The sequence below is a fragment of the Coturnix japonica genome, chromosome Z, assembly GCF_001577835.2.
Source record: "Coturnix japonica isolate 7356 chromosome Z, Coturnix japonica 2.1, whole genome shotgun sequence".
In the NCBI taxonomy this organism is placed as follows: Eukaryota; Metazoa; Chordata; class Aves; order Galliformes; family Phasianidae; genus Coturnix; species Coturnix japonica.
Genome location: NC_029547.1, coordinates 30091909 through 30117644, shown reverse-complemented (window position 1 = coordinate 30117644; position 25736 = coordinate 30091909). Strand labels below are relative to the sequence as shown.

The following is a 25736-nucleotide window of genomic DNA, read 5'->3' as shown; positions in this document are numbered from 1 at the left end:
TACCATTCACAGTGGTATAGGATCATTACAAGCTGTGAAAAGAACAGCATGCTAAAACAGCTAAAAAGATTAATAGAACGTTATAGAAAAGAGGAAAGAGAGAACAGTGTGTAATAAAGTAGAATTCATCTGTGTTCTGAATGCAATATACAGATCAGTCTTTCTCCAAAGAGAAAGGAACACCTGAATTACTCTAGAACCTCCCTTGCATCAATTTTTAAAATTGATTTTCACTTACATTTATTTCTCCACACACCCTGTATTCACAGAATCACAGAACTGTGCGGGTTAGAAGGTACCTCTAGGGATCATCGAGTCCAGCCCCCGTGCAAAGCAGGCCCCCTATAGCAGGCTGCACAGGTAGGCATCCAGGTGGGTCTTGAGTATCTCCAGAGAAGGAGAATCCACAACCTCCCTGGGCAGCCTGTTCCAGTGCTCCATCACCCTCACTGCAAGAAGTTCCTTCACATATTGGTGCAGAACTTCCTATGCTTTGACTGTTTTCCCTCATTCTGTCCCCACAGAACTGAAGAGGTTGGCAATGTCCCTTTAAATCCTACACTTAAGATACTTATTAATAAAATTACTTCTCAGTTTTCTTTGCTCAAGGCTGAACAGATCCTGGTTACTCAGCATTTACTCATAGGGGAGAAGCTCCAGGCCCTTTATCATCTTTATGGCCATCTGCTGGACTCTCTCCAGGAGATCCCTGTCTTTTTTGTACTGGGGAGCCCAGAACTGGAAACAGTACTCCACATGAGGCCTGTCCAGGGCAGAGTAGAGGGGGAGGATCACCTCTCTTGACGTGCTGGCCATGCTCCTCTTACTGTACCCCAGGACACCATCAGCCTTCTTGGCTACCAGAGCACACTGCTGGCTCATGGACAACATGGCCACCAGGACCCCCAGATCCTACTCTGCAGAGTTCATTCTTTGATTAGTAGGTTCTTTTCCCAGCTAAGGTTGCCTAATGGAGTGCTACCTGCTTCTCACATACTTTTTTTAAATGAAGTAGAAGCTATGAGGATGAGAAGTACCTTTCAAATCAATGTATGTATGTGCTTACGATATATCATTAAAGGTTTACAGATTAATATATTGAGATTTTCCTTGTTGGGATCATAAAAATTTATTGTAGTACAGTTTTTTGTTTGTTTGTTTGTTTTTCATGTCCCCTGGTTGAAAGTCAGTGGAGAGAGAGGTAAGTAGTATTCTAACAGTAATTAGTAACAGTAACATTGCCAGCATGACATTGGTCATGAAGTTTGATTAGGAGCAGCCGAAGAATATAATGGTAGAAGACTGATTCTCAGAATTGGAAAAAAGTGGTTCAGATTTTTGAATGAAGACACTTGGAATTCTGCACGCTCCTACACTGTTGCATAAATATTTATCATTTCAACCACCTGATTAAATAAACATTTAATTATTTTCATAGTTTATCAAACTGCACATTGGCTTGATGCAAATAGATATTTCCATAACATAAAATTATATATTTAAATAACAGTAACATTTCTATGTGTATCACTAAAAAGTTATGAATATATAAACATAATAGTGGAAATAGAAAAAAAGGACAGATTAGAAAAATAAGGACAACCATTGTATGTACCAGCATAGTTTGTAGGAGAAATTAATTAATAGGATGCTTCAGATTAGGAATAAATTACAATATGATCACATAGGTCTGAAATAGAGGAGGCAAGGAGAAAGGGGAAGGGCAATAATCTTTTACTACTTGTAGACTGGGATAACATGTACCTTATTTTACACACTGCAATGAATTCATTGTAGAACTAAAGCATAAACTAAAACACAAACTATAAATATTGTAAAAAGGATAAATACACTGTAAAAAGCCCTAGAGAAACTCTTGAAGGACTGTCTCATTTGAGTTAATAAAAATAGCTGATTAAATGCAACATAAGGACCATGAGGGAGAATCTGCAAATAGACGGTGACTTTGATCTGTTTCCTGAATTTGTCCTTTCAGCAGATGAAACCAGTCCTTCTCTGAAACAGAAACATGAGTGAAGCAGACTTTTCACTTGATCTAGTACTGCAGTTCCATAATACATAAATTAAGTGGAATGTATAGACCAGAAGAAAAATCCTATTCAAATAGCTATTAAATGAAATCGTTTTTATTGAATCAGAAATAAAGGTGAGTCTGAAACAGAAATTATACATAATTTTTGGAATATTACTACATGGTTTCCCATGCATTTTGCCACACTTGATGTAACAGGATTAAAAATAGAGAACCCTTGTAAATTTGTTACAAAGGTTAGTCAAGATAAGTTTAGGTCGCTTTTAAGGCTGGTCATTATGCGTGGGCCTGACCTAGAAATTACTACAAAAGTTGTATTACAGTTTGGAAACTGGGAAGCTACAATTTAGCTTTTACGAAAATAAAATAATAAAATAAAATAAAATAAAATAAAATAAAATAAAATAAAATAAAATAAAATAAAATAGGTACTGAAATGAAACATGGATGGATAAAATCCAGTGATGCAGGCCTTGCTGAAGAATTACTTCCTGCAGCTTTCACTCAAGAGAAATGACCTTAGCAAGTCACAGGAAGTAGCATAGTTTTATGATGAAAGGCCCATATTCTGGTGGGCCATCCCAAGGTTCTGCAAAGTTCTTAGGTCATTTTCCACTGATGACAGATAATATAACTTAGCCACAATTAAGCTCTTAGTTCTGACTATTTCTGTTCACACAGACTGAATTTTAGCTCATAAGAAACATCTTAACCCTAATATATCGGTGTTTGCAGGACTAGTTCCTTCAACTTTCATTCAGCAAATTAAATCACTCTAAATTTCTTGTTCAGAAGAGATTATTTAATCCAGTCTTGGCCTTATCCTGTTGGAGTTCAAAAGCATCTGCCAGCTGTGTGATCTCCAGCATGCCCTTGCAGGTCCCAGGAAGTCTAAGCTAAGCCCCAGTATATACATATATATATATTTCATTTGCTAACATAGACTCTATTCAAATGAGTTTATTTTGTGAGAATTTTCTGGTTGTCTAAACCACCACTGAAATAAGAGTTAAATGGATAGGATGAGTGTTCCTTGTAATTCCACATCCAGTTTTGACCTTTATCTTAGCTATGGTTTGTTGGACAACTAGCAGCCAAAATCCTAATCTCATCAGTAACTCTGCTTGAAATAAGCCAGTCTGCACTGTCTCTGAAATAGGCACCCATCCTTAGCATCAGCACAAAATATAGACTGGTAGTCTCTTCTGGCAACAGCTCTTAATCAACACTTAACCAAAATAGGTCTTGGACACTAACTACTTAGATGTAGAGCATAAGACAAACCCTAACAGCCTGTGCTTTGCTGGCCCTAACTCTTCCCTGGCAATCCCTGTTTCAGCAATACTATACCTCAGGTGGTTCAAATTCACAGTGCTGGTTGTTTAAATTAACATTCAGTAATCACTATTAGCATTATACTGTCATCGATAGACCCCATCTGACACTTTTAATTCACTCTGCAGATATGTAAAAGGAAGAGATGACTCATGATTCCATGAATCAGATTGTATAGACAGAGGAAGCTTTCCAGGACAGACAGGACAGACAGGTGAATATGCGACCTTGGTAAAATCACAGACTGATGGCAGTTTTGACAGTGAAACACATGATTAACTATGTGACATTACTACACTGTTCTCTAGACCATACTGTCAGACAGCAAGACTTCCATGTGAAACTGAACTTCATCTCACCAACATTTTATGAAAACTGATCATTTTCCTTGAAAAAAATACCCATTTATTTGATTCAGAATTTTGAATTAAAAAAAAAAAAAGCAACAACAAAAGAACTCAAAACCCACAAACAAACAGGGTAGTACTCAGAATTTTAGCAATCAAATTCAAGTGGAAGCGTGCTGGTAATTCTTTCTTGTCTTCTGCATTTGAAACAGTACATTTTGTTTATATTAAAGGCTTACTATTGTCAAGTTAGGAACAGAAAAAACTAAGGATGTTAAAAACTCAAGGTTTTTTTTTTGTTGTTTTTTTTTTTTCCTCATTTTTTGCTAACACCCTCATAAGAGTAAGAAGAAAGAAAATGAGCTGATGTTTTACTAAATCATTTTCATGATTTACATTTCCTGTGAAAAGACTGTCAGGTGTATAGCAAGCAAAGAATGTACCACTCACAAAGTTGAGCATTTTAGCAGCTATACAATTCAGATCCTACAAGAGCAGCAAGTTTCTTCTTGCAATTTTAAAGCATCCTACATTACAAATAAACAAACAACAAATCTACTTCTGAGCTGTTTCCAGGTATACTTGACCTCACTGAATGAGAACATTCAGGAATAAATGAGAAGGATGAAAAACAGTGATTCTGGAGACAATGATCCTCAAATCACAGCTCTGATCCAGCCACAAATTCATCTAGATCTGTTTACATAAAAACTGCTTTTCAGACAAGAAAATCTTTGCACCAAAAATATCCTGCTAGCACCACAGTAAAGCCCTTCATGTAACTTCTCAGTACTTTACTTTGTTTTTGATAGAGAAGGATTTGTAAGCTCCAAGGGATAAAGCTATTTCCCCCTCTCATACAAGAGAACAGTGTAAATACCAGAATCACAGTCCTGTCCCTTTTTTAACATGTCATTTTGGTCCACACCATCACGTATGCTCTAACTAACCAGGCAGTGTTAATCCATAGCTGCGCAAGTAATGAAAAGTAAGCAGCTCTCTTTGCATCACTATTTTTCATTATCTGGGTATAATCTGTAGCACAGTATTTTGGATATTTTTAGGTGGCTAGCATATGTTTTATTGAAGCATATTCATTTTGAACTTCGAGTAAAAAACTCTGCATTCTTCAGGTCAGGCTTTGCTCTGTGAACTAGTCCTGATAATTTCTGCTTGATTATTGTGCTGCTATCATACCAAGAGGGACAGAGGACAGTCCACATGGCTCTGCTCACAGTCAAGACAACAAATTCTATGCCAGTCTAGCTCAGCCAAATCCCATGAACTACTGAATTTTGTAGTTTACTGTTCAAATTCCTAATTTCCATCATCTCTAGGTTAAAGCAAATATCATCTACCTCTGGGGCCCATGGTGAAAACCTATGTAGTACTGGACATGATATAGGTTTTACAGTTTTACAGCTGAAATCCTTCAGGTTCTTCGTACCTACTGGAAAAGGATTTATTTTATTGCAATTCCCAAATGTTCATTTTTGTATGTGTTTTCCTACGGAATATATGCATTGCTTCCAGCAATGTGTTTTACATTACCTGGAAGAATAGAAGCGGTCTAATGGGAGGAAACAATTTGATTCTTATTACCAGTGAAACACAAAGCAGAACTCTGAAATGACACAATGACTTTTCTACCAAACTCATCCCTTTTAATTTGGAAGTTGGGGATCTCATTCTCCACTCTTGAATAGTCTTTTATGTAATTACACTGGTATAAATCCCACAAATTATGGACCAAAAGGATGGATTTTCTTTCTTTCTGTCAACCAAGCAAACTGCATACAGTCTCTAAAGTAATCTGCCATTTCTTGCAGTGAGTTCATCTTCTCTCTGTGGGGCAGTTATTAGATATGCCCTTCTTTTCATTAACAGTCTATTTTCTGAGGGTGTTCAATGAAGCTTTCATCAGATAATTAGTTATAAAGAATTACTATCAGAGTTCAATAAACAATCTGGATTTGGCTTTGTGAGAATTATCTACTGGAAAATTGAAGTAACTAACTAACTAACTAACTAACTAAATAAATGTTCATCTCTCTACTACATCTTGTGGCGTTTGTCATTTTATATTGCTTTAAGAAGCACATTTGGTTGATGACCCTCACCTTGATAGTGAAGTCTGCAGTGAGAGGCCCAGATATTTTCAGTATCTCCTTGTCAGGAAGCTTCTGGAAGTCAATGCTAGAATTGTCCACAATGAAGGAACCTGTGGAGCTGAGGTTGTTTTCACCCTTAACACCTTGGAGAGTCTTGGTTTCCAAATCTGACAAACAAATTAACAGTAATCCAGAGCATTATAATTTGAAACAGCAATCCAGAGCATTATAATTTGAAACAACAGTAACTGGGAACAGAATAAATAAAGAAATAAATGAAAATGGTAGGGTAGTGAAGCAGATTTTCTTCCTAAATTAGTGATCATACAAGTCATTTAGTAAATGGAAGTTAATAATCAGAATATGGACCTGTTCCACCACCTAGTTAATGTCCCCATCAAGTTCAGATTACTCCTTAAAGCACGTTCATCAGTATACTGTTTTGTATAATCATTCAAAGTGAAGGTGCATTTTGTCATGAAAAGCTGTAATCCTTTTGAATGTGTTTGTGAAGTTATATAGAAAATTTTCTAGACGAAAGCAACCAAGAGATAGTCTGAAATAAATGGGGCCATACTATTAACCCGAGATGGAGCAATATTTTGAGAGAGAGTAAGTGGGAGAAATAGTTTCATCAGCATGTATTAAGTTAATTAGAGGAAAAAGATAACAGCAGTAATTAGGCTGGTTTCCAGGGTGGGTCATGGGAATTAACTCAAGAAGGATGTTGCTGAGGCAGTACACTAAGAATTTGCTCCATATTAATGAATTCCTTGGTTTTCAGGAAGACTAGTCTCTTCCTTTGTGATACACTTGGCTTTATAGTTATTTCTGGACAGGACCGTGTGTACCAGGGATAAAGATGGTTTTAAGACTTGTGTATATGTAATTGGACTCCTGTTGACTTCTCCCACAACCAAAGTTCACAGGGCAAAATACTCCCATCCCCAAATGAACTGCAGCTCATACATCTATAAAATCCTTTCATGGGTGAACAGAAAGATTCATGGAGACGTCTGAAACAAGAAAGAGACGTATCTGGGTTTATTCATGTTTACAGAGAGCAGTTCATCTAAATCTCAAGCAATGACTCAGGCAGACCTTGCTGATTCAAATCTTATTTGTCCTGAAACGTGATATGGTCTGAGTGAAAACAGCTTAAGTTTCGCCTCTTCTCAAATCTCTTTTCTCTCTAAGCTGTCTTACAGGTCAATTTCACAGAAAAAAAAAAAAAAAAGAAAATATTAGAGTAAAAATAAGATTTTCTTTTCTACCTGAGAGAAAAGAGAGGAAAGGAAATAAGAATGCAAATCATGTACTGGGAAAGAAATAATAACCATACTGGAACAGTGCTGGTGTGCTTAAAGGGCTACTTAAAACTGAAGTACTTGCAACATTAGATCTTTTAAGAAAAACATTACATGTTTTTTCTTAATTTATAAACTGTAATTTGCTGATCATTATTCATACTTGAAATCTAAGCAATCATTAAAACACTATGGCATGCTTATTGCTTTCTCAACACAAGCATTGTACACTGAACAGTACAGATAAACCATCGCTTATCTTTCCACTGAGTCTAAGTACTTTGGGCAGAAAAAGTCTAGGAAAACTGGGAATGATTTTGTGATTTTGCTATCATGATTGTATTTACACTGATAAGCAGATTGGGCTCTGACTGGTCTGTGCTGCAGGAGAGGCATTACTGAGTTCTGGAAAAGGAGAAAGGTAGTCCTACTTGTCTGACAATAAATTGTGTTTCTAAGATGTTATGCACCACTGCCTGAGGGCATTGGTTTGTGGCTTTTTCTTTTCTTTTTCTTCTTTTTCTTTTTCTATCTCTTTTTCTTTTTCTCTTCTTCTTTCCTTTCTTTATATTCTCTTCTTTTCTTCCTTCTTTTCTTCTCTTTTTCTTTTCCTTTGTCTCTCTGCCTTCTTCTTCCTTCCTCCCTCTTTCTTTTTCTTTTTCTTTTTCTTTTTCTTTTTCTTTTTCTTTTTCTTTTTCTTTTTCTTTTTCTTTTTCTTTTTCTTTTTCTTTTTCTTTTTTTTCCCCGAGTGCAAGTCCCTTTTACCAACACTACTGTGTTTGCTGCCAATGAAAAAAGGAGCAGCTTGTGACTGAATATCTACTGCACTGGAAAGTAAGAGTTTCTTTTGCAGGGAGTTTCTATCCAGGAAAGAAATGGATTTGCCTACAGCTCTCCCAGTATACTCTCAAATACTTAAGACTCTTCTCTCAGAGGGGTTTCTGCAATGCACATCTCCATGTGAGACGAAGTAGGGAAAGTGTATTGTAGCTACCAAGTGATGGGATAGCAGCAGTCAAGGGGCTTCACTCTCTGGAGCAACATCACTCCTAAAGCACACGGTCTGACATCTGCATGCTGCTGTTGATCTTCTCACTGTAATTTTTTGTATATCTGTGTATCTACTGGAGTGAGAGAGATTATCATAACAGAAACATGTGTTAAAGTCATGAGCAGCTGATGGCTAAACTTGGCTGTAGGGAAGCTTATACTTTACTGTCCTCGATATTTCTTCACTCAGTGGGATATATTTTATTAATTTTAAACAAAGGAACTTGGCACCAAGTGAGCCAGCCAAAGGATAAGCAAACACAAATGAAGGAAAAATTATGGAGGAGAAAAGGATTCTACAATGCTGGCCAGGCTTTGCTCTGAAATTAGCATGAATCGCTGATGCAACTGGGTCCAGGGAGAGCTTCTGAGGGCAGGACTCACCCCTGTGTCGAAATCATTGATTTCAGAGAGGGAAACCAGACACCACACTATAAACAGAGCACTGAGGGTTTGCAAGGCTTTCTTAAACAAATGTGCACTTTTTCTACTTACATAAATGATCGGGCCCTTTCAGCACGAGGCGAATATGTCTGCTTCCATAGGGAATAGCAACCACTGTATCGACCACTGTGGGGAAGGTAAAAATGCACAAAGTAAACAAACAGAATTTCCTGTCAGTTTTCAAATAAATAGTGAAATAGATGCCTAAAGAAAAGTCAGAAAAACAGCTTCTGGAATAAGTTAAAACAAACAAACAAACAAAAAACTCTACAAATTTCTGAAACAGAACCCTGTTATTAAATATGATTAAAAATCTTCTACTTTGAGGAACTCAATTGCATTGATTTTCTTTATTCTCAACTTGTTTACAACTATTTCTGGATTTCAAATTAACGAATAGCTATCTATTTCACCATGGCTCCACTTAAGATCATCCCAAGTCTTTTAAAGAGGTCTTTGCGGTGAAGCAGGGAAGCATAAGTCTATTTTGATAATCAGCAAAACTGCCCTTCCCTTCAGCTTTCCCAGCTGGAATCCACAGCTTCTCCATGACGCATTGCCTATGTTCTGTGGCAATTACCCACTGCTCACACATGCCTTCTTTTTCACATCTTTTTTGATAATGACTAGAATTACTGTAATTCTGCTTCCCTTTCCATCTCACTAAGAAAAAGCCAATGAAAAACAGAGGCCAAGTATGCTCAGAGCAAGATCTTGTACCTGTGAATTCTTAGTAGTTTAGTAGCTTTGTAAATTGAGAATGAACTAGCTGCTCAGTGCACACTGTGTGAAAGCTGGTTTGGTGAGCATTTATGAACATTTAGCAACCTCAGTAACATTATGAAGGGAGACGGGAAGGGAAGGTGTGACATGAAAATGCTCCAAATTCTAAGCTAGGCTACGGGAATGGATGCGCAAAAGGCAATGACCTGGTCTAATCTGCTGGTTTAGACTGTCAGTTCACCTTTCCCTGTCTTTTCTGCCTCCTATTACTACAAATTGGGAGAGAAAACATGCATGGCTAACAGATTTTTTGGGGAGGTGGTATGCGTGAGAAGAACAATGCCTCTTTCACTATCTGTTCATAAGAACTGTGCTCATGTTTGTGTCACATAATCCCTCCCTAGCAAGACCCCTAGCTCTTCTTTCAGAGAAACATGTAACTTTGTCAGGTAAGGCTAACTCAATCCATAAATGTGCACTATTAACCAAAGATGTGGGTTATGCATGACCATAACTTTCTAAAAACATACGAGAGCAAAATGAGAACTGTTCTAAACCCAGAAAAGTATTTTAACTTAAATCAGGATTCTCACTTACCAGCAAAATAGTAACTAATGTAATTTTAAGTTGAAGAGCAAAGGGAAGGGGCAGGAAAAGGACAAAATAAAAAAAGGGGAACTTCTTTAAAATAAACATGTTCATTCATCCAAACCTATAATATTTCATAATTCAAAATTTTATAATATTTCAAATGCATGAACCAGAACTCTCTTAAATTTTAAATTCAGTCATGTGCCATAGGAATTTCTGACTCTCTTAACTTGGAGAGTGCTACGAAAATGATGAAATATCCAATGCTTCTGTGGCCTTTTAGTATCAAAATAAAGGTGGCCATGCAGACAGTCTGATAAACTGCTGAGTGTCACAGGACATGTAGGTAATCTCTGTGCTTGTGCTTCACACGCCTGAACTCCTTTATAACCATTTCTGGATTTTAAAAGTAATCTGTAGCTGTCTGTTTCACTCTGTCTCCTTTTAAGATGAATCTGCTAAGTCTTTGAATTGGTGTGTGTGGTGAAGCAGGGAAGTGTAAATCTGTTTTAATATTAAATCAAACTCCATTTTAAAATTCTGATCTGTTACCTTTGCTCAGGTTATCCAGTGCCTCCTATGACTTCTGAAGCAGTGGGATTAAACTCTGTTCAGCACAGTTTGTGCTTGTACACTTTGCTGTTATCACACTAATGAACAAAACCAGACATCTTTCATTTCAATACAGATTTCAAATTTTCTGTTTGAGAAAACAGCATTCAAATCTAGCAGAATTTATTAAACGTTGGTATTTCACTGTTTATTTTATTGCTGCCACTTTGGCACTAATATTCAAGATGACGCCAAATAAAATAAACGGCTTTAATCCTGTGTGTGTGGGGGGGGGGGGGGGGGGGGGGGAAGCAGCAAACATGAATATATCATCACCTTGCTGTATATATCATGTTTAGTAGAATGAGTTTGGAGAAACAATAATTTTTCTTTTTCAGAAAGTGTGTTAATTGTCTTCCTACAAGCCATTGTTAAAACCAGAACCATGACTTTATTATTATTTGATAGTCTCTCAGTTATAGACTCTGTGCTCGAGAGTTAACAACTCATTTATATGTTTCAGTAAAATCAGGAATTTTAAAGGTTATGCAAGCTTGTACATCATATATTCTTTTTATGTCTCTTTTGCCTCTGTGTGCTGCTAGAACTATACTTCATGTATAGCTCTCACATTCTCACATTCTATGATGTGAGAATTGTAGAATCATAGAATTACTCAGGTTGGAAAAGACCTCAAAGATCATCAAATCCAACTGCAAAGAAGAAATGCTCAGTGAGATTTCTGCTTATCACTGTGCTTCCTGTTTTCACAAAACAGAAGCAGTAGAGGCTGAGGGGTAATTTTCTTAATAATAATAAGAAGAACTACAACAAATCACAGGAACAGGTGCTTTCTTTTCCATAAAAATATAGAAGAGAATTTGAAGTCATACTGCCTCCTACCCTGCTATGCTTCTGTACCTGAGGCCACTGGGAGACATACACTATTCCTATAAGTACTAAGGAAGCTGTTCCCATAACAAATGCTAAATGTTTAAAAGCTTTATGAATTTCTTTCTACTACTGTCCTCCTATGCATTGGCATGGTATAAACAGCACAGACAAAGAAACTGGATATAAGCACCAGGAGAAAATGAATTCAGTATGAAGAGAACAAGATTGTGTCTGGGATGGCTTTGAGATATAAATAATTTCAGAAACTACTGAAGCAGTGTTGCTATAAAAGTCACTGTCCAATTTCCCTAGAACAGTCCTTGAAAATTAATTCTGTAAGTAAAAACCCGAGGTGATCTCACAGAATATCTCTGCTGATGTCTAGTCACTGCTGCAAAGTATCTCTTCTGATAGTTAGTATCTCTTCTTAAGTTACAAGACATTCAGTCTGGTTTGCAAAACCTGTTAATGTCTAACAGCAAGAAAAAGTTAGACATCATTCCTGAGAAATAAGCATTATTTTATAGAAATTATTTGGAATTAAGCTATTGGCAAATCAAATATCATTTCAGGAAATAAATTAAGTCTTGATACCAGAAATGTTTACTTAGACTCACCCACAGTTACAAATTAACAGGGAGCTATGAGAGAGAAAAGAATCAAAGTGATGGCTATCTGATTAGTGTTGTATAGGATACGCATAGTAAATAAACACAGGTTAGATTTTTAACAGCTTTTCAGAATTTAAATGCTCCCATTTTTCATAGGATGTACATTTTGGAATTTTTGGAGGACAACCTCATAAAGAATTCATACTGGCACACATGTGATGGAAATCTGAAGCAACTGTGCCCTAACATTTGTGAGAAGCCAACTTAAAGAAACATTCACTTGTTCTGTATTCAAAATTCACATAACAACACCCATCTTTACAAAAAAAAAAAAAAAAAAAAAAAGAAAAAGAAAAAGAAAGCCACATAGTGTGCACACAATCTAATTATCTACTTCATTCCTGCACAATGATTTAATGATTTGAACACTGTTTTACTAAAAAGGAACTGAGAAATAGCAAATTATTCCTGGAGGAAAAGATGTTTGCTGAAAAAAATCTTCAAATACTATCAAATCTCAAGCATCCTGGAGATTTCTAAATCAGTTTGTGCATACTGGAGAAACAGCTACAGTGACGTGAAATTCCATTCCTAAATCTCTGCAAATTATTTCCTTTGTCCACAAAAGTTCTTTTCTTTTCTTTTCTTTTCTTTTCTTTCTTTCTTTCTTTCTTTCTTTCTTTCTTTCTTTCTTTCTTTCTTTCTTTCTTTCTTTCTTTCTTTCTTTCTTTCTTTCTTTCTCTGTCTTTCTTTCTTTCTTTCTTTCTTCTTTCTTTCTTCCTGTTCTTTCCTTTCTCCTTTCTTCCTTTCTTCCTTTCTTCCTTTCTTCCGTTCTTACCTTTCTTTCTCTTTCTACCTTCTTCCTTTCCTTTCTTCCTTTCTTCTTTCTTTTTCTTCTTCCTTCCTTCTTCCTTTCTCCTTTCTCCTTTTCCTTTCTCCTTTCTTCTTTCTCCTTCTTTCTTCCTTTGTATATATCCTTTCCTGGTTTTGCCTTTCCTGTCATTGTATCTTTCCTCCGTTTCTCTTCTTTCTTATGTTCTCGCTTTTCTCTTTTCTTTTCGCTTTTCTTTTTCGCTCTTTTCTTTCTTTTTATTTTCTTTTCTTTTCTTTTCTTTTCGTTTTCTTTTCTTTTCTTTTCTTTTCTTTTCTTTCTTTCTTTTTCTTTTTTCTTTTCTTTCTTTCTTTTCTTTTCTTTTCTCTTCCTCTCCTCGTCCTCTCCTCTCATCTCCTCTCTCTCTCCCTCCTCTCCTCTCCTCTCCTCTCCACTTCCTCCCTCTTCCTCTCCTTCCTCATCTCTCCTCTCCTCTATCCTCTCTTCCTCTCCTCTCGTCTCCTCTCCTCTCCTCTTCCTACCTTCTCCTTCCTTCCTCGTCCTCTCCTCTCCTCTCCTCTCCTCTCCTCTCCTCTCCTCTCCCCTTCCCTTCCCTTTTCTTAATTTCTTTTTCTTTCCTTGTGTGTGTGTGTGTGTGAGAGAGAGAGAGAGAGAGAGAGAGGATGGTACCACCATCCCTGTTTAGTACTCCTTTTTGCTCTGAGGGCAGGATAAGATATTTTTCAGCACATCATGGACTGGGTTCTATGCAGCCAGCTAATACAGCCTTAGCAGGGTGCTGAGCCAGCTCTTCTCATTCTTTGGCTTACTCCAAGGTAGTGAGATTAAACAGGGAATGCGTCAGTGATGGCTCTCCACAACAATCTGTCCATTCCCTCAGTCAGAGTTATAGAGTGAGCAAGCATTAATTCTTGCCTAAACAGGGAAGAAATGATGAGTACATCTAGTCTGATCATGATCATTCAACTGCCTGATGAATAGCGGGGTGAAAGATGCATTCTAGAAGTATATATATTTTAGTAAGAAGTGAAGATGGCACTTTACCAGAAGGAGCAGCTTACTTTTATTTGCTGAGAGCTGGGACTTATACTGGCCTCGAACCAGCCGGCATGTGGACCCATCACCGTTGCAGACCCCACAGTTATCTTCCTTGACGGTGCTTCCCAGCTTGCGGTCACAGCCAACAATCTGGCAAGATACAAAGATATGTAGTTCAAAATAGGCATGTACTTACTGACTGCTTCATCCATCTCTGCTACTAATTGCCACCAATTTTCTCTCTCAAAATCTCTAGAGAGCCATAAGGTACATTAACAAAGAACGAGGCTGAGTAAATCTGGCTTGGAGTTTCAGAAATGAGATAGTGAGCAGGTTAGTACTCAATAGCTTTTGCAGTACAGACAAAGAAAGGAGTATTGTTGGGGGTTGTTTTTTCCTTGCACTGTCAACAGTTTGTGGTCAGGGTCCATCAGAAACTACACTTACAGTTTCAAAAAGTAATATCTATGAAGTAGGTAAGAAGATGGAGACTCAGAGAGCAGATATATAAAACAAATGAGCAACACAGAGAAACAAAGATTGATGACAGTAACATACTGAGATCTCAGGGAAATTTTACCTGCTGTACAGTTGGAAAAACCATGTGGTTTTAATTATGTCTGACAATAATCCCATTCCACACAGTCAATGCCTGCATTCAGACTTTGTTTAAGAACTGATAAAAGAAGGAATGTTCAAAACAAAAGAACTCAGAATCAGATGCTGAAACTGGTTTTACACTTTTGTGTAAATGTTGTTTTTTTTTTTTTCCAAAATTTTAAATCTTGAATAGATGATGTAGGCCTCTAAATTCACAAAAAAGATATAGATCCTAGGTGAATGAAATATAAATTTATAACGTAATACATTTGAAACTAAATAAATGGGATATAAATTTATTGTGCAAACTGCTAATATCAGTCTCTTTTCTGAACTTTGAATTCTGGATCCAAGTTATACATTTTATACATAAATAGATGAAATGCAAGAAATTATGCAAGTTCATACAGTTTATAATTATCTTCATACATATCAGAAAAGAAAAGCCTTCTAGCATTCTGGCATGTAAAGTAAGCAATGAAAAAGTAACTGTGTATAAATTCTGCTTCTAAGAAGTTTGTGCTAAGACTCTTAGCCAGAGAGAATATATATACACAGGGAATTTAAAATAAAGTGCATTTTTCAGCTTTAAAATTTCCTGCATCTGTGAGCTTCAGTTAAAATCAGAGAACTGAGTCTCAGAAACACTTAAGGGTACTTATCCTCCAGGCTCCTAAAAGCTGTGTAACTTGCATACTTAAACATTCAGACTAACTTGTTTTACTTGTGCAAATCTGTGAGGGCACAATTGGAGACCACTGCTACAGCTCACTGTACTTGTGGTTTTGACAGTTCCTTAGCATTTGCCTGTAAAATGTAGGCTTCAATTAATACTTGGTATTTCCTTCTAGCAAATTCATTGCTAAAAATAACATTTCTAACATCACTACTTTACTAGTGATACAATAGCATTTTCCTTGGTTATCTATCACATTTATATCATACTTAATTGAATTTCAAACACTATAGGTTAAATTCAAGTTTGACTTTTCCCATTTCTACTCATCCAGAATTGGGTCAACACCCCCAGGCTTCTACCTTATATTATAAGGTCTCCAGAGGAACTAATGAAGGCTAAGGGAGTAATAGTCATGCGAAAATGATACATTTCTCTAAAAAACTGGCCACACCAAGACTGCAAGAGGTACTTTATCATATGGAAACCACCATGGCACATTATGAAGCTGAACCCAAATTAAGATTATCTTGACTGTGACTACTCCATTCAAATCTTCCAATTACAGGTATATATGTAATCTATCAGGGATATCATGTAAGACTTATTTTTCTGAATATCATACAAGGAGAGAACTACCTTTTACATTGAGAGAGTGATTTGCTTTATTTTTATGACTGTTTCTGTAAAGAAAAATATGATTTGCGTGGTCTGTAAACAGTCTGACACTATACCACCAACTCAGATGACGTTCCTTCAAGTGCATTACCTGAGTTCATTAGCACTTTGAATAAGAATAGTTCTCCTGAAGATAACAGGTATCAGTGGAAATGCCAAAATTCCTTTTAATACTTGTCCATAACATAGTTTATATTCACTCAATGATTCAGTCCAGAATGGTATCCAAATCCACATGGTTTTACCCATGAACATGTGAACTGCCTGGATGTGAAAAGAGCTGGACATGAAACTCAGGTATGAGACAAACAGCCTTTGACATTAAAGGCTTTTTTGCTTTCTGAAATATCAACTCACACGTTACTACAGTCTGTGCTTTGATTAAAGTTTATTTATAAATTCAGCTATTTGGGGCTAGGTCACAACTAGTATATTTAACCACTAAGAAAATCTCAGATGTTAAACAAAGTTATACTGAAGTTCATTGTTCTTTCTGAAACTGATATCTATTGCCAGTTTGTAGCAAAAATATAAAATCCTTATTTTATGGTAAATGTTGAATTCCAATGGAAGTATTAAACAAATGGAGATCTCTTGTGAATATCAAAATTTAAATAGTATTTAGAGAAAATGAACATCTTCCTGTGCTTGGTAAAATCTCTCAAATAACTGTATACTTTCAGAAACTTTGATAAAATGAAATAAATTTACTTTCTCCCCAGGTTTGTAGACAGATTTTTAGTTAGCACACAATTAGATTATCTGTCCTGATAGATATCTAGAGCTCTGGGAATATGTGTTATATTTGCATTAAATAATCTTTATGATTAGCTGAACTAATACCTGAAATAAATAAATAAATAAATCGAACTTTAAAACTTCCCCACTTACAGCTTTGCTTCCCTCTACCCCCCCCAACCTCCAACCTTAACTACTGAAGCAAATCCTTCTTCAGTCATGTGGAGATAATTACACCTACCAAAAAGCTTGGTAGTATTATCAATGGATTCCTAGGTGCTTCAGAATCAGAAACATTGCTTCAAATCTCTTACATTGCTTCTTTCTTGCTCTTACAAGAAAGTAGTATATAGGCTGCGCTCTTATGAAAATAAGGAGTTGGACACAGAAAAACTGAATTACTGTTTATGAGGGGAATAATAATGTCTTTATGAACAGAAAATTAGCATGGAAGGCATAGTTGTTTCTTGCAACATCTTGCAGTATGAACAAAACATAGAGAATATGTTTTGGAATAATGATTGCAATGGATGATGCTCAAGATACAGCCCAGTGGGTGAGATCCATCTGTCAGAAAAAGTAAGTTAACTTAGGCAGCAGAACTAGAAAAGCCTAGCAGGCCGCTGAGCTATTGATGGATTTGACTAGAAACTGTTCAAGACTCATCATGAAAAGAAGTTCCAGGAAGACACTGCTGGGTTAGCAGGCAAAGAAGTGAATAGGGATATTGTGCCTTCAGTCCACAGCTCAGATCAATGGCTTGGTGGACACAGATTGAAATAAATGCTGACATTCGTGAATCAAAGGTCTGAGGAATATTTCACTCCCTGAAAAGCTCTGAAATGTCAAATTCTCATCTGAGTTTCAAACTGGAACCAATGTTGAAATTCTGAAGTTTCTGTGGGATGGAAACTTCCTTTTCCAATGTATTCTAGTCTTAATCTTAATATATCCTGGGGGGTTTAGGGAAATGAAGTATTTTTCGATCCATAAAGTGCTGAGAAGGAAGCCCCCACCAGGAATAAAAAATGGATTACTACAACCCATTGTGCCTAGAAATGTTCTGAAGTAAGCAGTTTTCATACTCATTTTTATTACACTTTACTCTTCCTCCACTTTAAGCAGGGTAATGAAGCACAGACTTTCCACACTGAAATCTTTGGAGTTTCAAATAGTCAAAGTGTGGTCAGAGGTTTGAACAGCAGATTGTTACCACACAAAATGTCAGAAGCAACTCCAGTTCCCTGACAGCATAATCCAAACCTCACTGAAATCAAGTAAATACACCTATAAGTCCGATAGACTTTGGATGAAGCTCTTTTTAAAGGTGTACCCATTAAGCTGTGGTTAAATGCCCAAATAGCAGTAGAAACTGAAGAAGTAGAGCTCTGGAGGTCTCAGACTTTTCACGGTGTGTGAAAGATGTCAGCCATGCAGTACCAGAGTACTGAGGAAATCACAGGCTAGCAGCAGCTCCCTGACCAGTTCTTGACCATCTCATCCTCTGACAGCGTATACTCTCAAGTTGGCTAACTTCTATTCTCCTTATGGGTTTAGCATAAAAAAGTTAGCAACAAAAAGCCAGAATAATAACATCTAATCCTCAGTTGGCTGAGCCTGTATTGTTTTCTGGCATAAGATACCACAGCTCAGCTCAGAGGTAAAGATTCCATATTACATTTTAGGCTGAAGTCCCACACTCCATGCTGAGTTTGATTCTCCCCCCACTCCCAGTTTTACTCCACTGACAACCAGTAAGTTGGCAAAATAGAAAAGCAGGGATATTCCTGACTCTTAGGTACATAAATTAATTTTTACAAGACTCATTTTACAGAAAAAGAAATGTTGCAGGAAAAAAAGTTATCAAGTTAACAGAACTGCTTATGTACACTTTAAAGGCTTTCAGCTGAAAGTCCAACAACAGAGAGTTTGGAACAAACTCACTAAGTGCATGCATGAATGTTATATGTGTATGTATTCCCCTTCTGGACTTGAACTTTGCCTCAGCTCAGCAGATTTTTCCAGAAATAAAACTGGACCAGCAATGACAGGTTCTACTTCAGCCCTGCTAGTCTGGAAATGCCCTGAAGTAAGAAGTTTTCATAATCATTTCTATTCAGTATTAAGAAACCCTGGGCAGGAAATAATGTAATAAAGAAAGCTTGCAAATCTAGCCAATTATAAATAAATCTCTCTGTTTTTCAAAGGGCATGTCTGCAGTTCAAACACAAGTAGTTCTGAGAATCTGAGAAAAACAAAGTTGCCCTTCACATCCATAGTAATGTGGGGCTCAATCTGAGAACTGTGTAGATTGTCACTGCTCAGCTGAAGAAAGTTTTGGATTTGAGCCACTGTTTCAACTGGGTCCAAAACACCATTTTACAATCCTAGTGAAGAGCTGTTGTACTCTTTAAATTATTGTGGAAAGAACAAGCTCGAGGCTGTATGGCAAGCTGGAACCAGACTGGTGTCTGTGATATATGGACTTTCAGCCCCTGCTGCAGATTTATCTGCCTTTTGGTCCACCTACACCTTGTGCTGACAGTCTCCACCCTCACCATTTACCTTGTACAGCTTGCCTCTGTACTTGTCACCATTAAGTGACAGGCGTGCCGTTGTGCAGCATCAAGGTCCAGGCTGCATCCTCCTATGTCATGCAGAATTTAGTTGCCACCATAACGCAGACAGCAGGTATAATTGAAGACTGCAGGATGAGTTTCACAATGGCAATGCAATTCATAACTGTGCTTGGTAGAAGTAGGCCCAGTGACATGTGCAATCAATGTACTTGTTTGGCACATGAGCCAAGTACAACTTACAACTTTTCAGGCAGCATAAACAAACTCTAATCACTGATCACTAGCCAAGTTTTATAAAAATAATACCTTACTTTTCTGACTGAGATCCACCATCCTGCACAATAAGCATGTGGCTGGCCAAGTCGGTAATTTGGTGGAACTGATTTGCGATCCTGTCTGGTATCTGCCCCATCAGCTCAGCATTTCAGGCCAGTCGCAGTTCTCTGCTATTACTATTTTTAAACCTAGATGATGATCTTAATGGAACATTACCCAACCAGCATGTTTAACCCAATGCACAAACCACTGAATTAGGGATTCAACCATGGCCATAGAACCATAGAAGCGCACAGGTAGAAGTCACCTAACAGCAGAAAGATCTCAAGAGAAATGCCTATTTCTCAGGTTCCCTCAGGGAAAAGAACAAATGCAACCTCATTCTGAAACCACCCATGATTTAAAAAGAAGTAATTAAATCCATTTAAAGGCTGGAACTTCTAAATGAGGATTTATAGATACATTAAAATCTTGGATGTGGGAACAAGGCAACTCCTATCCTTATAGGCAAACTTCATTTTAAGTAATCTTCCTTCATAAAAAAGATGGAACCTGCCACCTAAGAAAAGAGGCTTTTGCGATTATTTTTCTTCCCTGATCCATCTCACTCAGATTTTTTTTTTTTTTTTTTTTTTTTTTTTTTTGAATTGGGTTCATTTGCCCACATTCTGCCAGAGTAAGAACGAGTTTCTGTGTGCCCATGCTGTCATTGATGGTGAACAAAAGCTCTGTTTTAGTCAGTAGTGCTCTATAGCAGGTTATTATTGAAATACTTGATTTTCTATAAAATACATATAATCTGAATGGTTAGTTTATTTAGCATTTCCAAGGGGAATACTTTTGTGAAAGTGAGTGAGAATACTACAGCAGAAGATGATTGTGAAGGCCATTATAAATCTAAACTCATTAACACCCTAATGTTAAGCGTTCTTAATGTTAAGCATTCTTAAGTGTTCTCCTTAAGTGTTCTCAAGTATCCTTAAGTATCAGAACTATGTTCTTGAGAAATGAAAAGTAATTTCCATGAAGAGGACTGCCTTCTGCACCCACTCTCCCAGACTATGAAACACTAAAATGTAAAAGCACTTAATTATGTCTTGTGACCCACACATTTGACTGCAATCCTTTGTCAGCTCTTGCGTGACCTCATGGTATGCTTGATACTGATGCTCAGAACTCTTTTCTTTTGGGTGCACAAGCTTCATAGTCAGACTTATTTTGTTGGGCTGGATAAATGAGGATCCAGTTGCATGCTACTAAGAGCCAGCATGGGATTTCTGGTGCCTCACGCAGTCATGTCATCTGTGCTATCAAGGAATAGACTTCACCTGATGACTTTAGGGACTCCCAGACCACTACTGAAACTTCTTAGTTTACATGGCATTCCAGCCTGCTTCTCTGCGGGGTAAGAGAATGAAGGCTCCACAATAAGACACACACAGTGCAAATGGGACAACAGTGGAGACTACCTAAGAGACCTGGATCCTCACATTGTCCCAGATCTTCATGACAACTGGAAGATGTGTCAGTGTCTTCAGTGAAAACTACGTTTTGGTTTTGAGGGAGACACTCAAAACAGCCCCACCAGTGCACATTTTGCCATCTTCACATAGCATTAATCCTCCTGTGTCACTCCACACACCTCAGGATTTTAGATATGCTAAGGAGATACATAGATGGCTTTGTGATATTTGTAGCCGGTCTTCAAATAATTTTTTCAAATTCCTCTCTTTTTTTTTTTTTCCTTTTTTTTTCTCCCTTTTCTTTTTGTAAACCTCCAAATGCTTTGCCTTGGCAAAGGGAGGTGTGTGTGCTGCTGATTAAGCACACTATCCACATTAGACAGTTTGTCTCCTTAGGAGTAAAAACAGGTATTGTTTCTGCTGAAATAATAGAATAAAATGTCTCTGCAGTTGTGCCAATCTCTCTTGGACCATAAAGTGGAAAACTGATAGCTCAGGGCTGGGGAGTGAACTTCTAATACTGTAAATGCAGACTTTTTCACGCAGTAAACATATACCCACCTCCTTGCCATTCTTTGCCACAAAAATGTTGTTACCTGGCATGACAGCAATATAAGCATTTGGCTATTACACTTGTGAGTTCTACATCCCACTCATTTTTGTGGGCTGGAATAACATCATGCTGATTCTCTAATCTCAGAACAATGGTACCTATAAACAAAACAAAATTCGGATTTGCTATTCACATAATATGAATTGGAGAGTGTATGACAAAATAAGACAAAAAGCTCAAACAGCTGTTCAATTCAAAAGTAGGTTACCATCAGAAACCAAAATTCAGTATTTTCTGAAATATTTTCTGCACGGAAGGGATCTAGGTTTCAGTACACTCCAAACGAAATACAGATTCATTTTCAGCATTTACATCCAGAAGTTTTGAGCAGACATCAGAAACTGCAAAGCCATTATCAGGCCAAAAGGCTCGGCTAAGCTGAAAAAAAACTTAGGACTGTCCCTGTTACAGTGTCTTCTGCATGTTTGGGAGAAAATAGCCATCCTTTTTGCCTAAATAATACAGTCATTATTACACCTTTTGCATGTTTCTTTGGGAGTTCTTGCAGCTTAGAAAAGAAAAAATGACAGCTACAAACAGCTGCCAGAAATAGCTGAAGGACAGACAACTGAAAACCCAGCAACGTGTAAATACCTAGACTTTTTTCCCCAGTGTTTTCCTTTGTTTTAACCGGATTTCTGTGATAGTCTTGGCAGACAAAAAAATCATTAGTGGAAGCTGTCATGGGGGGAGACTGAATGCCTATAAATGAATACACAATGTTAGAAACACAAAAGATGACTATTTTGCAGAGGATTAATGGCATAAAGACCACTTTTTTTCTTGACACTGCCATCAAATGGGCAAATGATGGGTACTTTCAGTCTTCTTGCATGAAAGTAAAATAGCAGCACAGGTAAGAATCTCTTTTTGGAAATTCCTTTCTCTAAGAATTTTCAGTTAGATAATAATTAAAATGCAGAAAAACTGAATCTTGTCAAAGTAAGAATCTGATCCCCACTACTAAAGGGAGCAGGTGCGGTTGAGCATAGTCGCTACAATTACAGTTATCAGTTTTGCAGGATTTGCAAATGCGGACTTTTATCCTCCTGGGCAGGAGATAATTCTGGCCTCCTTTCTCAATCCTGAAATTGCCTTGAAGTATTCTATACTTCTTTTAAGAAGAGGAATGAAAATGTTACTAAAGTAACAAAGATATCCACGGAGAAATCAATTTTAAATTGTTAGGAATACCTAGATGAATGATTTCTAGACTTTTATGCACTGTTGAAGTGAAGGTTTAATATGTCAAAAACAAAGAAACTGAGGCCCAAACAAGTCTAGTAGCTTGCTTGGTCATGTACAAAAACAATGGCAGATTTTCCAGCTTAGAACTTCAACTACCACTGTGTTGTTTGTGCCTTAAATGGAGCAATAATCCAGAAACAGAACATAATTTGCTAGACTTGGAAAGCTTTTGTATATCAGAATCAAAAGCTGAAATTATTTTTTAGGATACTTTCAAACTAGATCTGTTACTGAAGCTAACTAGAAAACTGTTCAAAATTGAAGAACACAGTCCTTCAAAAAACCAAGGAACACTCATAAAGTGAGAAAATAACTTTTGATCCTTGATTTTATATGCTGATTTTGCAGACATGTCGAACAAAATAACAGAAAAGAGCGGAAGATTAAAGTGGATGACTAAAAAGAAGAACCCCCAAATGGTAGAGTCATGGAGGAGAAGAGAGCACATGAGTGAGAACTGAGGGAAGAATTCATTAGGGAATGGCAGAATAGAGTTTCTCTTCTTACTTGGCACAAGCCGCTGATGCACATATCCAGGGATTCAGTGTAGCATCGAGTACCATCTAGTACTTTTGGGGCAAGCTCTACAACCAAAGCTGCTCCTCTGGCCTGGCACTTCAGCGAGCATGGGTTTTCAGGATCATTAGAGACAGGAAGCCACTCATAGAACTGTCCCTGATACTTGACATCATTGTAGGCTGAACACTGCTGAGCACGAAAATCACCTGCTTCTGGAGGACAGTCCTGCAGAAAAGGAGGAAAAGGTCATTGATTCTACTCAGGACAGCTGGTTATGGTGCTGTGTAGATGTCTGGACTTAGCAGTTGCCAGATTACTGAGTTTTTATGTTTAGAATAAATAACACTGAAATAAAAGAGACAGTTACAGCTACACATAATTCAACTGTATAATTATGTCTTCCTTTTTTTCTTTCCACATAAGTATGGAAACAACATCAAGGCTACTGTCTGCTTATGTTTTCTTTGCTTTTTTCTTTTTCTTCCTTTTTTTTTTTTTTTTCTCTTCTGTGATCTGAATCAGTTGGTAAGGAAACAGGAATAAGAAAAATACAAAACATATTTGTAATTTTTCAACACAACAGAGACAAAGATCTCATAACCATCATAATTAGCAACTTATGATCTTACACTATGAAGCCCCTTTGTTAATACACTGGGAGGTTTAAGACATATAACTCTGACTGTGCACTGAGTACTCCTGATATAAAAAGAGCAGAGACCACTCAGACTGCTTGATGCTTCCCATTAGTTTCTCTCCCTGAAATTAGAAAGTGAGGTTTTTCTAAAGCTCAGATATTTTCCTGTCAGTCTCTCAGGAGAGCAGGAACATCAAAATCATGAAAATTCAGGCAAAATAAACATAAGTTCTTTTTATTTATTTCCTTTCCAGTTTTTGATTCTGATATTTTCAAGAACCATAAAGGCTAGAAATTAATACTAATAATAAAAAAAAGGAATTCTTCATATAATTACGGAAATAGAGCAGCTAAGGTTAGGGGAAAAAAATGACCATCGTAGGAACTCCTAATAAAACAGCAGGTGCATTTGTCTCAGATTATTAAGGCCACATAGTACTTCCTTTTGTAAGGAAATCTGCCCCTTGTGAAATGTATGCTTGCTATAACTTTGCTTAAGAAAGATAATAGGTAGAAGCATAAACATTCATTATAGACTTGAAGGAAGGAATGTTAAAATATTTATGTGAGTTGCTCCGGAAGTAATGTCAATATTTACTTCCATGGAAAACTACAACAGATACAAATAACACAACAACACTATTAGACAGAGCAAGTTCTCAGAAAATAAACAAATAAAAACAAACAAACAAAAAACCCTGCAATTTTTCCAACGTTGTCACCATCATTACTGATCTGATGTATTTTCTGCAGTAATGAACAAGATATTGCATGCCATGCTCATAAAAGTCTGAACCAGGAGAGGTGACTCAATGTCATCATTGCTGTAATGCACCACCCACTGCCTCAGTGTGCTCACATCCATTGTTTGGTCTCCATAACTTTTCATCATGATCAGTAAATGTCAATGGGTGCAATTTTTTCATAACTTTCTTCCATGCACACATACAGGTCAGTATACCAGTGCGTATTGGGTACTGTGGCAGAGAGGCTACCGGGTTGGCCCCTACAAGCCTGTGGGAAGCCCATGTAGAATCAGCTTGGGAAGGAAAGCATCCATGGGAGGGGCAGCAGTTGGAGCAGGGACAGAGAGTGACCATGAAGGTAGAGATGACCTGTTACGGATTTACCCCACTCCCTATTCCCTGTACTGACTGGAGAGAAGGAAGGAGATAGAAGAGGGTGGTTGGGAAGAAGGTGTTTTCTTTTGCTTTTAGTTTCTCACTGCTCTAGTCTGTTAGCAGTAGGCAATAAATTATATTCTTCTCTGCACATCGAGTCTGTTTTGCCAGTGATGGTAACTGGCAGTCTCCCTGTACTAATCTTGACCCTTGAGCCCTTTTGGTTGTATTTTCTCTCTCTCTTCTTTTCAGAAGGAGGAGTGAGAGAGCAGTGTGGTGGAGTTCAGCTGCCCAGCAGGGTAAAACCACTAACATGGTGTAATTAGAGAAAAATGGTCTTTCTGTTCTGCTTTAAACAGAGGATGAACACGACAGTTATGGCTTGACCCAAGATCTGCTTTAGTTCTATTTTCACTAAAGAAGGGAAAAGAAGAACACTGTGGCCTTGTTTTTTTGCTACATAAGCTTCTGGTGCATACCCTTCCCTGATTTTTTCTATCCATAAGAGAATACAGTCAGGTCTTTTGGCTTGGCTTATGCTTGTTGCTGAGATCCAAGCCAACTCTCTTGTTTGGTTCAAGCTTGGCTCTACCTTCGAAACTTGCTGGCTTGAGATAGCTTTATTTTTACAAAGACAGAAAGGCCCATTAAAGCACACAACATACAGAGCTCATAATCCTGCTTTGTACAGGATTCAATA

General features: G+C 37.3%; 1 protein-coding gene across 3 annotated transcripts in view; it reads right to left on the bottom strand.

Moving 5' to 3' along the window:
• ADAMTSL1 (ADAMTS like 1) overlaps nt 1-25736 on the bottom strand; it is a 382509-nt gene that overhangs the window by 112375 nt on the left and 244398 nt on the right. For all 3 annotated transcript variants that reach the window (XM_015849101.2, XM_015849102.2, XM_015849103.2), the window contains 4 exons: nt 23267-23503; nt 13912-14038; nt 8699-8773; nt 5856-6013 (listed from right to left, as the gene is read on the bottom strand). In XM_015849101.2, coding sequence (XP_015704587.1) covers nt 5856-6013; nt 8699-8773; nt 13912-14038; nt 23267-23503 — 597 coding nt within the window. The remainder of the gene's footprint in view (nt 1-5855; nt 6014-8698; nt 8774-13911; nt 14039-23266; nt 23504-25736) is intronic.